This window comes from Thermobia domestica, chromosome 16, assembly GCF_964235325.1.
Source record: "Thermobia domestica chromosome 16, izTheDome1.hap1.1, whole genome shotgun sequence".
NCBI lineage: Eukaryota > Metazoa > Arthropoda > Insecta > Zygentoma > Lepismatidae > Thermobia > Thermobia domestica.
Window position 1 is genome coordinate 126406381 of NC_137469.1, and position 15131 is coordinate 126421511.

General features: G+C 36.1%; 1 protein-coding gene across 3 annotated transcripts in view; it reads left to right on the forward strand.

Moving 5' to 3' along the window:
* The first annotated feature begins 1492 nt into the window (after nt 1-1492).
* LOC145673401 (uncharacterized) overlaps nt 1493-15131 on the forward strand; it is a 288550-nt gene continuing 274911 nt past the window's right edge. For all 3 annotated transcript variants that reach the window (XM_081743064.1, XM_081743065.1, XM_081743066.1), the window contains exons 1-2: nt 1493-1650; nt 10803-10866. In XM_081743064.1, the coding sequence (XP_081599190.1) occupies nt 10809-10866 (58 nt within the window). In that variant the 5' untranslated portion in view covers nt 1493-1650; nt 10803-10808. The remainder of the gene's footprint in view (nt 1651-10802; nt 10867-15131) is intronic.

The window sequence follows — 15131 nt, forward strand, 5'->3', positions numbered from 1 at the left end:
CATTTGTTTTGTGAAAAAATTAGTATATATTGTAGTAGTTACTCATCCGAAATGTAACGCAAAAAAAAAAAAAAAGAAAGAAAGAAAGAAAGAGAGAAAGCAACGCAAATTAGGTACGTTACTTAAAAGTTTGTAACGCGTTACTGTTACAGTTACTTTGGAAAAATGTAACGCGTTACTGAAAAGTTACTTAAAAAGTAACACGTTACAAGTAACGCGTTACTTCCGTTGCTTTACTTCCCAAGACTGTCTCAAACCAATCTCAAATTTTCTCGCGGTCGACGATTAATACATCAAAGGAACATGAAGTGAAATTGTTTCATATGAACTATAGCCTTACTGAAGAAATTTTTGAGGACGGAGTCTGATATCTTCAAGGGAATAGGTTCCTAAATTTTATGTACTAACTTAAATAGAAAATACTAAATGTATAGCTGGGATAGTAGTTCAAGAATGATCATAAATGCTACATCAGCTTGGTGACATTTGCGAGCTTTGTGACTGTTTTTTATTTGTGACTGTGACTGTGAAAAAACAGGGAATGCTCAGCCCTGGGTTAGAAAATGGCAAAACAGAAAATATAAGTAGCTTCATTAGATGTAGTTCGAGGAGAGAACTTTGCCCGATCGTCAAGAAATAATAAATATCCTAACATTCACCTTTCATAATAAAAAACATCATTTGGAAACATAATTAATTCTTTACCCATTTCAACATTCCGATAAAAATACAATTTTCGCGTACGTTTTTAAAATAAAACTTTCCGGAAAGTGACAATCCTTTCTGAAGAATGTCGATATTTGAAAATAATATTCTAGAAACTCTATTTCATATGAAATTTTCGACTCTTTCAAATTGGTCTGGTTCATTTTCTTGCTAAAGTTAACTATTTGTGAAAAAAATAGCCAAAAACTGATGAAAGATGCCTCTTCATCCTCGATTTTTTCAAGATGGCTACTTAAACAGAAGACGGGTCAGTGGAAACGTTTAAATTCTCAGGCAACTATAACAATTATATACACGTAAATAAAAATAATCATTATTAATTATGTTCACTATTGATATGTAATTCGACAGGAGACAAGCGGTAAGTCATCTCTCTCTCTTTTTTTTTTTTTTTTTTTTTTTTTTTTTTTTTTTACAACAGTAGTCTAACAATTAATGAAAACCCTCATATGAAAAAAAAATGGTGCAGTTCTGCTACTGTAATTGTTATAACATGAGTATTTTCATTGTGCGTTTTAATTAAGACAGTAAGTAAGGAAAAACAGATTCTCCTTTCTTTGTCTTTAAAAAAAGGCATCACGTGTTAAGATGAAGTACAGCCTCATATGAACCATTGCAATATCTGTATGTTCTTTGTGCTGTCCTTGCCAGTTAACGGGAAAGTACCGATTTCTGAGCTCTGTGATTAAATGAAATTGTGCATGCAGTGCACTCTTTCACGTCTGACCTTCAACCAATGATACGCCAGAGGTTGAAAGATCAGAAGAACACAGATAAGGATTGAAGTTAAATGTTGTGAAGATAAGGGATGTTTAGTCTCAATGGTTAAATATAGTTTAAGAGGTTACTGCAGAAAGAGTCTCATCAAAAAAGAAGCCACTTACATTACAGCTATAATTGCAGTGTGCCGAAAATTAACCAAAGGTATTTATTTAATTATTTCATTACATTTTTAAAATTTTATGTTCACAAGTAAGGTGAATTTTTAAGATTTTAATTTATGCATTGACTTACATCAGATATCAACAATGATTGAAAAACAAGTCAAACCAGAACCAGGCACCTTAACTAACAATATGCATGACGAAAGGACATTCGGCTTAGAAATCTCCGTGGAAATTCTCAAGTTAGGGCATTTTATGTTGTATTGTATTTTCTTAGATTATATATTAAGAATTTTTCTTCTTTTCTTCTTTCCGTTTTAGAAATATCCACCTCAGACCCGCAGCCAGGGAGAAACTAGAGGGTGCACTGCCCCCCTAAATTATTTTTTGCCCGTTCTAAAAAAAAAATAACGCTGAAGAGAATTTTCAAACTGACCCAAAATCAATGAAATTCTTGCAATTATATTTACCAAATTAAATTCAACTTTACGAATTCTACTCATTTCTGTGTAAAAATATATGTTTCTTACTAGATGCACCAAACATCTTCCATTGTCTTTTCTCACTTCAGGAATTTCAAACCGTATTCTATTACTGCAACCATAGCAAGTCCAAGGATACAAAGTGCACTTCCAAAAAACAGTATCATATTCCACAACGTTAGTTGTGAATATTAATAAACTGTAGTGTTTCGCTTATTTTGGAAGGTAGAAAATTGAGTGCAAAAGTTGAATAAAACATATACTTCTATTTTGTATTGATATAATCTAAAATTGCTGTAATATAATTTTGTTCTAATGTTTAAAAATATATATACTTAGATTTTAATATTAATATGAAACAAAGTACCTCGTAAAGAGCTTCAGCACACAAAAATGAAACAAAAATTTACAGTTTCGATAATTCAATGGTGTTCTTTGATGTCTTTGTCATTGCCCCCTCAGTCTTCATTTCTTCCCCCCCCCCCCTTCCCTAATAAAGGCTGCCTACGGGCCTGATCCACCTTCCGAATTCTGTTGATCTTAAGATGAAATTCTGCCATTTCTATAGTACTAATGTAATTAAATTTGAATTTTTAATTTAACGTCCCATGCATTTAACGTCCCTTTGGGCTAAAGGAGAAGCATGAATAATCAAACTGAAAAATGAAAATGAAATCTTTGCGTCTTACGTCCCACGATTATGTCGGCTAGGCTAAAGGAGACGGTGATGATAAATGAATGAAATGGTAGAATGAAGAAAGTGCGAGGAAACAGGAAAACACTGAGAAAACCCACACACACGGTACAATTACCTTAAATGAAATGAAATGAAATCTTTGAATTTTACGTTCCACGGTTATGCCGGTTAGGCTAAAGGAGACGGTGATGATGAGTAATGAATGAAATGGTGGAATGAAGAAAATGGGAGGAAACGGGAGAACCCTGACAAAACCCACGCACACGGTCGTTTGTCCATCACAAAGTTCACTTGGCGGGGGCTGGGATCTGATTCTGTGGTTCTGATTCCACATTAAGCTGTATGTCTACGTCTTATACAGCCTCGCTACTGAAACGGACGCTAAACTGAAAACCAGATCAAATCAGACACTAAGAAAAAAAGAAAAAAGAAAAAATAATACATTAAGAAGCTTTCGCTCGCATCTTATGTACCCAAGTTTCACTGTTTGTATGTCGTTACATTTAGATGAAACACTCCTTGCAGTGAGTTCGAAAGTATGTGTCACTGATCTATAAAGTGGAATCAGTTTGTATAAATGTCTCGGAGAATATTGTCGAAAAGGACTCTTGTTATATTTGAGCACCCCGATTAAAACTCCATGGCCAAGGTACTGCACATAATGTATCTCAGAAAATAATACGTATTCTAGGCTATATATTTACTAACCTTGTAAGTTTTATTGAAATATTATATTGTATGATTAATAAGTAAGATATTGACATAAAAAAATATCTTCAAACCATATTGCGAAATTTTTGAAACTAAAAATGAATCTCAAAGCTGTACTTAAATTACCTTAGATTCATCATTCATATGTAATTGTCTTCAGAATAAGTCAGGGTTTCCAGCAGGCCCGTATCCACGGGGGGCCGGGCCCCTCCTAAATTTTTACTAGCCTCCCCAAAATTTTCACGTTAGGCTTGCAAATGGACTATAATATGGTTGGATCGGGCTCGGGAGCATTTGGGGTCACTATGACACAGTGGTAAAGCGCTTACCTCTGGTGCGTTGGATCCCTGGTTCTATTCCCGACCAAGTAAGTTTATGGTGAATGACATCGTGCTCGTGGGTTTTCTCGGGGCACTCCCGTTCCTTCCATTTTCTGATTCCATCAATTCTCTCATCATCATTCACTTGCTTTAATCATTGCCTCCCTTAGCCTAAAAGGCATAATCGTGGAATCTTAAACTGAAATATTTAATCTTTTCCCGGAAGCATGTGAAGAAGGGAAGGTCATTACAACGTAGGTAAGTCAGTCGGAAGCATGTAAAGAAGGGGAGGTCACTACAACGTAGATAAGTCAGTCGGAAGCATGAGAAGAAGGAGAGGTCACTACAACGTAGATAAGTCAGTCGGAAGCATATAAAGAAGGTGAGGTCATTACAACGTAAGCAACTCGGTCGGTAATGTGAAAAAGGTGAGGTCACTAGAACGTAGGAAAATCGTCCGGAGAAACTTAATCTCCAAGAATGAACTACCCCTTGTGAATTTCTTAATGGAAAATTATTTACATATCATAATGTATATCATAATGTAGGCTTCTTAATAGAGCAATTATTTATTAAATATGAACAAAACTCTGTGAGTCGCCTTGAGAAAATCATCCAGGTGTAAACACCCAGTCAAGAGTAAACTACCCCTTGTGATCTTGCATCGTTTGGCCTAATCCTCGTTTCGCCTAACCAATTATCTGACACTTTTATGACAGATAAAAGATAAGCTTTATGTCCACCATTTTAGGCGAAATAAGGATACTCGTTTGGCCTAATCCTCGTTTGGCCTAATCCTCGTTTTGCCTAAAATGGTGGACTATAAAAAAATCGTGGTGATGAAACTGGAGGGAAATTTTTCGAAAAAAAATATTCCCTACTATGTGAAGAACTGAGAATACAGATGCAAAACCAGTTAAATCCCTCTTCCATATTCAGTTTCATAAACTGTTAAATCCCAAACCTGCAAATAACCTAATGAGAAAAGCAGAATCAAACCCGGTTAATTCCATATTTCAAACAATTTGAGGTTTCGTACTGTATAGGATTAGTTTAGTAATCTGAATATTTATTGTAACTCTTCGTAAATCATTCGAAATTTTATTTGGTAGAATTTGAAGTGTGTGCTTTCATTATTTTTTTAAATTTTTGGACTGAATATTGAAAAAAAAAGAAAATGAAATCTTTAGTTTTACGTCCCACGATTATGCCGGTTAGGCTAAAGGAGACGGTGATGATGAAAAATGAATGAAATGGTGGAATGAAGAAAGTGGGAGGAAACGGGAGAACCCCGAGAAAACCCACGAGCACGGTGTTTGTCCACCACAAAGTACACATGGCGCGAGCTGGGATCGAACCAGGGACCCCAAGCACCGGAAATGAACGCTCTACTACTGAGCCACCGCGCACCCTGGACTGAAAATGGAGACACTATACGTCTTAACTGTTCGTGAAACTTTTCTGTGCTTATTTGCTTATCTTTAATAATTACTAGACAAATGCACACAAAATCGAAAGAAAACGATACTCTAAGCAGCGATGATCATAATTTTATCAGACAACACCAACATTGTCTAGAAAACGTACAAGACACATGAAAAACTGGAAACGAAATGTAGCCTAAAAGACAAGGTGAGTGGACTATCCTATGCTTAAAAGTCGTTTGTTTTGTATTTCAGGGTAACTCTTTACTTTGAACAGAACACTGTTGGATTAGGTTCTTCTCTAAACGGTCTCTTTAGCTTCAGCAGAACCTCTTTCTTAAAATGTCTCGTGTCAATTATCATTCAAAATTATAACATGCTTCTGGTACAACATTTTAAAAAATGTTGCCACTTATTTACCATTTCTGATTCTCTTTCTGCCACCGTTTTGCTCAAACTCAACATTTGCACATTTTGTTTTGCTATATTTCAAATTCATATATTGGGATAATTGGCAAATTAATATTCACCCTATGTTAGTCCATAAAAGGTTACAAACTCTTCCAAAATATAGTCATTCAGTTTAGAAATGTATACGGATAGGTATAACTAACTCCACTTGTAGTTACGAAGGGTTTGACGATTGAAAGCAGCTCAAAGCTCACGTTTTACAAAGAGATTTTTGTGGAATAGAAAACCGAGAAAATGGTGATGCACCAGAGGACGACGACGATATGGATTTCCATTTAGTAGATGATGATGGAGAGGAGGTTACATAATTCAATTTTTGCACATTTGGATCCATTGTTTTCAATTTAGAACAAAATTAATGTAGCATTTATGTATCCATATTCATTTGTGCCAATCTTGTGCAATGTATAGTTAACACATCCCCCCCCCCCAATATTTTAGTAGGTATAATACTGATTTCTGACTCTGACTCCCTTTCTTTTTGATAGGGTTTGTATGTTGAACCTCAACAAAAATGGCCGCTCGTCCAGATGCAAAAGCTGTTATTTCCATTTACATACGCAAAACCTGTTAAATCCAGACTATTTTCTTGAATAACGCAATTCACAGACTAGTGTGATTATACAGCTTTCGACAGATCAACACTCACATTATTCTTAATTTTTTAATGATCTCTAGTTTCTAATGTTATTTTACAATTATGACGTGTTTAAACAGTTTTTCTCGATTTGTCACAAATTTTAAAATGTGAATTTAACGGGTTTTGCTATTCACCTACTCATATATATTCGTATATATCCATGGTCCTAGTAAATACATAAAGGAGTTTTGGTAATCCTAACTCCTCGAAAATAGTTAATATAATATTAATCTATATATTTTGCATTTCTTAATTCTTTATATACTAGGAAATTTTCTCTTATATAATTTCCCTCTAGTTGAATTTCCACAATTTTTTCTTATTGTCCGCCATTTTAGGCGTAACGATGATTAGGCCAAACGAGGATCCTTTTTTAGCCTAAAATGGCGGACACAAGTCTTATCATTTATCTGTCATAAAAGTGTCAGATAATTGGTTAGGCGAAACGAGGATTAGGCCAAACGTGGCGACATGACCCCTTGCGAATATTTTTAAATAAATAAATAAATAAATAAAAAACTTTTTTTTAGGCTAGCCGAAGGCTAGCATCCTTTGAGAGGGCTACACCCTCTTTTAGGAAAGGGAGTTGAGAGGACCATTATGGGAAAAGGTATGGGTGGTTGGGCTATGGGCTATTATTTATTATTATATTCTTTATTATTTAACATGTTATTGGAAGCACATTATGATTTTTTTTTAGGCTAGCCGAATAAAAAACTTTTACCATACTGTAGGTTTTATAATGGGACTTGAACAAAATTGACTAGGGGTTTTAGAGAAAATCTTCCGGAGAATACTTACCCTCCCAAAAGTAAACTACTCATTGCGATTTTTTAAATGAAAAATTATTTATATCATATTGCATATTTTTTAATGGAGCATTTATCTATAAAATACAAAGAAAATTGCTTCGGTCTTTTCTGAGAAATTGTCCAGGGAAAAACTCACCCCAAGAGTATGCTTTTTGTAATTTTGTTAATAGCAATTGATTTATCTCACAGTGTAAATTTAGTGATAGAACATTTATTTTTGGAATATGAACAAAATTGCTTGTCATTTTGGAGAAAATCATTCGAGGAAAGCTCTCTCTCAAAAGTAAGCTACCTGTTCGGAAGACTTCTCATAAAGAGCACTTATACCACACTACTGGGTTGCTAACGAAATATTGATGTATGAAATATAACAAAGTCGTTATAGTTGTATTTGAGAAAATAACATTTTTTAAGTTTCATCCTTCAGTAAACTACCCTTAATTTTGGGGGTGGGAAGAAAATTCGAAATTCCCTGTTGGAGAATGTTATACGATTAAGTTTAAAAGTTGGTTAGGATACGTTGAACAGTATGACGTCTAGACGAGTGAACACATTTACATGGGTACGGACGGTCGAATAGAGGGGACGAATATCCAAAAATCAATTATTCGGTTTGTAGGAACCATGATTGTGTAAATCCGTTGAAATATCGAATTCGACATTTTTTTTGACGATCACCACATTTTCTTCTCTCCCATCGTCTTTCGAACGTAAAAAAGACACAGTGGCCTAGTGGTAGAGTGGTTACCTCTGGTGCGTGGTCCCTGGTTCGATTCCCGGCGAAGTAAGTTTGTGGTGGACAACAAGTACCCTTATTTCTTAGTTGTCTAGTCATTTGTAATAATTTTAGGGCAAAAACGCGAATGAATATAAAACAATCGATTCATAAAAGTAGAATTATGTTTCTTCTTGAATACATGCAGACAAACACTAATTGTTATAATGTTGAGAATGAAACTAATAAGTCATTTTAGTCATGTGGTGGCGCCAGTCATACCCATTCCACCTTCTCCTCATTATAAAGCCTGTCGGGCCGCGGTGGCTCAGTGGTAGAGCGTTCACCTCTGGTGCTTGGGGTCCCGGGTTCGATCCCAGTCCCCGCCAAGTGAACTTTGTGGTGGACAAACACCGTGTGCGTGGATTTTCTCGGGGTTCTCCCGTTTCCTCCCACTTTGTTCATTTCATTCATTACTCATCATCACTGCCTCCTTTAGCCTAACCGGCAAAACCGTGGGACGTAAAACTCAAAAATTTCATTCTTTATAAAGCCATTTTCATACGTCCTGTCTTCTCTAATTTTGTATTGGATTTTAATTAGAGTATAATCATAATGATGATAAAGGTACTGTTACTTACATTTATATGACGGTGTGGAATCTGCAAAATATTTTTTGTTTCCACCTGCACACGTTTGTGGTATAAAATTTCTTTTTCCGTCAAGTAAAGTTATGTCAATTTATAATTTCATTTTCTTTTTTTTTGATCAGACGAGGGGATATCTAGCTTTCGGCTTCTTTATCCAGATAAAAAAAGAATCTATATATGTGTGTGTACACGAAAGATCGCTCAGGTGGTATTTGTAATAACGTACTCTTCTTTGCACGACAAAAGGAAAGTGTTCTTTGCACTGCCGAAATAATAGTGTTCTTTTATTTCTTCAGAAAAAAAAAGAAGTGCTTATTTACTAGCGCTTTAGGTTTCAGATTTTCAGAGCAAAACCTGCAAGAGATACCGAGTAGTGTTTTTTTTTCTAATCGATTCAGCGTCCCAAGAACAGATTCTATCTCCTCCTTTAACCCTCTATTCAATCCGGAAGTAGTTGAAATAAACTATGTTTAGTTTTAACCTTTATCGCCGTAGAATAAAAACAGGAAGATATAACGAGTAATGGCTTATCGCTATATATATATATATATGGGACCGCGCCAAGGTTAGACGACGACAAGCCTGGACACATTTTGTGTCCAAGCTTGTCGTTGGCCAACCTTGTCGTCAGCGACCCAAAATGAGATATGTCAAAGCATCTCGGGGTCGATCCCGACAAGCCTGGACACCTTCAGGAATGTGTCCAGGCTTGTCGTTGGCCAACCTTGTCGTCAGCGACCCAAAATGAGATGTGTCTAGGCTTGTCGGGATCGACCACGACAAGCTTGGACACCCCAGGAATGTGTCCAGGCTTGTCGCGTCCAATCTTGTCGTCAACGACCCAAAATGAGATGTGTCCAGGCTTGACGGGATCGACCGCGACAAGCTTGGACACCCGAGGAATGTGTCCAGGCTTGTCGTCAACGACCCAATTTGAAAGGTCTGTTCCAACAAACTCTACCAGTTAAGGCGTTTCCAGTTCATACATACATGCCCTATGGCTTGAATAGGTTTGAACCCTAGGCATTTTTGGGTTTTAAACCTCGTTTTTTAAAATTTTAAACCGGGTTTTTATTTTTCAGTATTGATATATGATATTGTAATTGAATAATCATGTCTGTGGTACTTCTTAGGATTTTTATGAATATCACGGTGGTATAAAAATAACACTGCAGGATAATCAGAGAGAACAGTTGCCCTTGTACATTGATAACACTAACTGCCCTTGTACACCCGTACAAGTGAATAAACAGTTGTATTTGTCAGATCATTCAATTTAGAAAACAAACATCTGGTTGCTTACTGGATTAATTCCAAGGTTCTTCGAGACCTTTCGTATTCACCTACCAACTGACCACAAGTGATGGTTAGTTGTCCAATATTGAAGGATATGAGGAAAACAACTATATATCCATTTATTTATTAAGTGTCCAGGCTTGTCGTTGGCCAACCTTGTCGTCAGCGATCCAAAATCGATCCCGACAAGCCTGGACACCTCACGAATGTTTCCAGGCTTGTCGTTGGCCAACCTTGTCGTCAGCGACCCAAAATTAGATGTGTCCAGGCTTGTCGTCGACCAACCTTGTCGTCAGCGACCCAAAATGAGGTGTGTCCAGGCTTGTCGGGATCGATCATGACAAAGCTTGGACACCTCAGGAATTCGTTCGAGTCTGGCGCAAGAGGATAAACTGAGAAGTATCCAAGCTTGTCGTTGTCCAAGCTTGTCTTCGTCCAACCTTGTCGCGAGCGACCAAAATTAAGTGTCCAGGCTTGTCGTCGTCCAACCTTGCCTGCGTCCGATATATATATATTTAAGTGACGTTCAAAATATTTATGAAGTTAAAAACAAAGCTGTTGAAGATCAGCAGATTTGAGGCTTATTTTTTTGGGGGGGGATACTTTAGACTCATATTCGGTAGATGAATCTGATTTCTGAGGTGAACCTGTTGTTCTCGTATATCAGGCGGTGTAGATGGAGTGGCAGTCGGCCACAAATCATCACATTTCTTCCTCCCCAAAAAATCAAATCGGATTATTGGGAAGGGAACAGTCCTCCCAATTTCAAGATTGAGGGGGACATGTCCATCTCATCCCCCGGGATTTTCGCCAGTGTTTTTCACCATAGAACTAATATCTTGTGTACCCAACATCTTTCTGTTTTTCGTATTTCATTCTTATTGCTACTACTGTATAAGAATAAGTTACAGGTCTAATGAGAATTTTTTTGTATATTTGGGTTTTGATTTTGATTACTTAATACTTTTTTGCAGCCCACTATGACGAAGATAATTCTGATGTTTCTTGTCACCACTGGATTGCCTGCAATTTATGGCGGTAAGTATAAAGTCTTATACTAATATTTCTCTTTAAAATCAATCAAGTTATACACTAGAAAACTTGTATGTGATGTAGGGAAAAACGTAGATTATATGTGTAAATCCTGTAGTTTTTGGACTTAATGTACAGCAAACGTATAACTGAAAAAGCATATTTTATATGCACTTTCCATATAAGTGTTCCGAATAAGCATACTTTCTGTACGAACGATAAAGCTGTATGTAGGCGGTCAGGATCTCACACACAGATTGACATACGTAACATATAGCTTACGTATGTAACATACGTATACATATGTAATATCCGAAGGACATCCTCAATGGCATGATATAACATCCAAGTACAGTACATATGTAGGATATGCTCCGTACTGATTAGGATAACGTATGCCCCGTAAAGATTCCTGTAGTAAATATAAGGATACCGTAAATTTGGACAATATACAGATGTCCGAATAATTGATTTTTCTCAGTGTAGAAAATGTTGTTACATAACTCGGTTGACATAAACAGAGAGAAAGAACAGACGATTAACTCTAAATCAATGAGACGAACCTTGAAGCAAGTTGCTTCTAGTTACAGATTTTGACTTTGTCGAATGAAGTATTATTTTTTGGCATTCTTACTGCTTTATTTCTCAGTGCATAGCATTAATATTTTTACTACGGCTTAAAAACTTAAATACCAAGTAAATACTATTTCTTGCTATCTTAGTACCCTCACGCTGGTTTAATTATTAGTGTGTGTATATTTGTTGCACAAGGTTTCAAGTTCGATTTATTTGGAAAATCATTAAGATTTCAACGCATTTCAGTGGTTCGAATTTCACCTCAAAATGTGGGTCCATGCCTCATATTATCTCGATGCTAATAAGAAACGATAAACTTTAGGAAACCAACAAAGATCTTTGAATTAAATAGGATCAAGTGAATTACGTTTCCAAATCATGGACATACTACAACTGCACATGTTATTCGTTAGAGTTATACGGCACGAATATTATAATCGGGAGATCCACATATCATCACAGTGATCGGGAGGGTATATCAGATGTAACACAAATGGTGAATATGGAGGAAGATCGATGGATCTAAGTATCAATTCTCCTAAATAGACTCTCCTCCCTCGTGACTATATGGTTAGTAAACATGTCTTAGTGCGGAAGACATGGGCTCGATTTCCGGTGGGTGCTCATATGATTACGATTCCACGTTAAACTGTAGATGTACACTCATGCCCAAAATTATTGTCGCATGTCTATAAATGTGTTGTTGTAGGAATAAAATTTGATAACGAATTCGCCCGGTATTTCTTATAACGTTGGTATGTGTATAATCGACAAAGATATGTATGTGACAAATTTCCTGTCAAAAGAGCAGTAAGTAAGAACAATAAAACGAAAATAAAGCTTTCTTGTCCATTTAGCAACATTTTGTTTTACTCATTCTAATTTTCGTATTTATAATTCTTTTCCTATGAAATTTACCACAAAAATATATTTTCCAATTGTACACATCGTATCAGTATTAAAAGTACCCTGCAAAATCATTATCAAATTATATTCTTACAGGAAGACAGTTATAGATATGCGACAACAATTTTGGACGTGACTGTACATCTCACATAGCCCTAGTGCTGAACTAAGGGGGGGCGCGGTGGCTCAGTGGTAGAGCGTTCACCTCCGGCGCTTGGGGTCCCTGGTTCGATCCCAGCTCGCGCCGTGTGGACTTTGTGGTGGACAAACACCGTGCTCGTGGGTTTTCTCGGGTAGGGATGGTGCCGAGACCGAGACGGACTTTTATATACCGAGACAAGACCGAGACCGAGACGGACTTTTACATACCGAGACAAGACCGAGACCGAGACAGACCTCTATAAATCGAGACGAGACCGAGACGAGACCTTGGCCAGTCTCGAAAGTCTCGGTCTCGTCTCGAATATTGACAGCTATTTTGTCTTTACTCAAAATTTGTTTCACTGCTGTGTGAGATAATATGGGAACGGTTGACTGATGTACAGTGGCGTATTTAGGGGGTAGGTGTCGGGTTCAAGCCCCTCCCGAAATAAATTTATGATCATTTTTTCGCACTGCACGTACAACACAAATGTTTCTTACCCGTTCCTCAAGCTTCTCCCGAAACAAAATCCACTGCTGTTGTATATAATCCTCTCTTTCTCTCTCTGTATAGCCTATATATAATGCTGAAAATTTGTACCATATTGTGTGAAATATTGAAAGGAAAATTCTTCTAGATACTCTGCAATACCACTAGATAAACAAGCAGTGTTGCCAACGCAAAATAAGATATTAGATATTAAATAAAACCACAATACCACATACATTATTGTCTAACAAAGAACAATACAGTATCACCAACATCAACATTTTGGAGATCTCTAATAACTCAAATGGCATATACGGTGCAATGCGCATCATTTGTATCTTAGCGTCAAATACTATGATCATGGTATAATGTATTTCGAATGAATGAAGGATCAAAGTTACAAGAAATGAAAAATTTAACTTTTTCTAAAAGTATTCACTTCAAAAACGTGCTGACATATCACGTCTCATCATGTAGATGCTTCCAAAAGACTTAAGTGATCATAATGTCACTTAAAACAATTTATTTCAAACCGTTTCAGTGATACCAAACACATGGATAGTGATTGTTGTACTGCTTAAATTAACGTATTTGTGTTAATTTTTTTATAATGATTGTTGCTTTAGTTTGCTTCTATAACATTACAACAATAGTTTTTAGTGGTTTTAATTACAAGTCGCAGTTCCATTATTTTAAGTAGTGTTGCCAACTTAAATAAATTGGTAAATTTTATTCTAAATATAGTGAAAATAACGTACCTAAACTCAAAATATTTTAAAATTATTTGTAATTTGTTTTATGGTGCAAGAATGTTTTTAAAAGACGATGTTTTTCGTAGTCTTTATAATGTTAATGTCAAAGTTTTGGTTCCAGCAATACATGTAAATGCAAATTGTAACTGAAATTAAATGTAGCTGATAACTTTTCAGTAACCCTAGTTGTTTCCTTAAGCCTTAATCGTGATGTACACAAACCCATGGTTAATTAAAAGTTCTAATTACACCCTAGTTACATTTCACTTGTTTTAGTTTGACCACCGACCACCTCAAACTCGATCCATACCATAGCTGTATGCAGTTATTCAAGGACTTACAGTTAGTAATTCACATTGTGTTCATTTTTGGTTTAGTTTGTTTTAGTTGTCCCACGATTATACTAGGGCGTCTAAAGGAGACGTGGAGCTAATCATTATAATGGGATCCGAACCACTTCGGTCGTTCAACTGTACTCCCACCGGAAATCGAATTCGGGACCACTCGAACCGAAGTCAAGCGTGCTAGCCACTAGATCAAATGGAGTCCTCACATTGCGTTGATTTAAATCATTGAGTCAGTGTTGTCAGATTCGAAGATCAAAAACTAGCGTATCTGTGCTCCAAAAGTAGCGGATTTGAACAATTTGTAGGACAAATATATACAGTAGAAATGAATTATTTGGCAACTAATGACTGGTACTAATGAAATGATTTTTAATATGGACTGGAAAATGTGCTGGACATATTGCAAGAAATTATGATCGATGAACAAAAACAATTCTAGACAGGATACTACGAGATAAAAACAGCCAAGAAAACGTTCTTGTACAAGAAGGTTTGACGAAATCAAGAACAACTGGGGAGTAACCTGAGAAAGAATTGCTCAAGCTTAGTTGTAGAGAAGACTTGGAAAGACCTTCATTCAGCAGTGGGTTGATAATGGTTGATTATGATTATGGTTATGATTGTATTATATCTGGACCTCAGAGATAAACTAAACCAAGTTAGAATTTCGTAATTTTACAGGAGAAACGAAAAACCGGTTCCTTAAGTAAGACCTATAGTACTGTTTTTCAAACTATACTAAGTAGTTATATATTGTATTGTTAAATAAATTTCGACCAAAAAGTGACTTACCATAGTCTACTACTAAAGTTCATATATATAAAACTTTTACTGGGTAAGGTAGGGTAAAAACGGACCCAAAATGTAACGAGATTCGTACCAAAAAATATTTTTGACTCTTCATATTGCAGCAAAACTACGAAAATTAATAGAAAAGAAAACTAGAAAGTTAAAAATCACTCATATTGCCGGGACAGAGAAAATAGATATTACCCATATACTTATATAATATGTATGTCCATGTTTTGCAAGTAATTATCATCCAATATAAAATTTCAA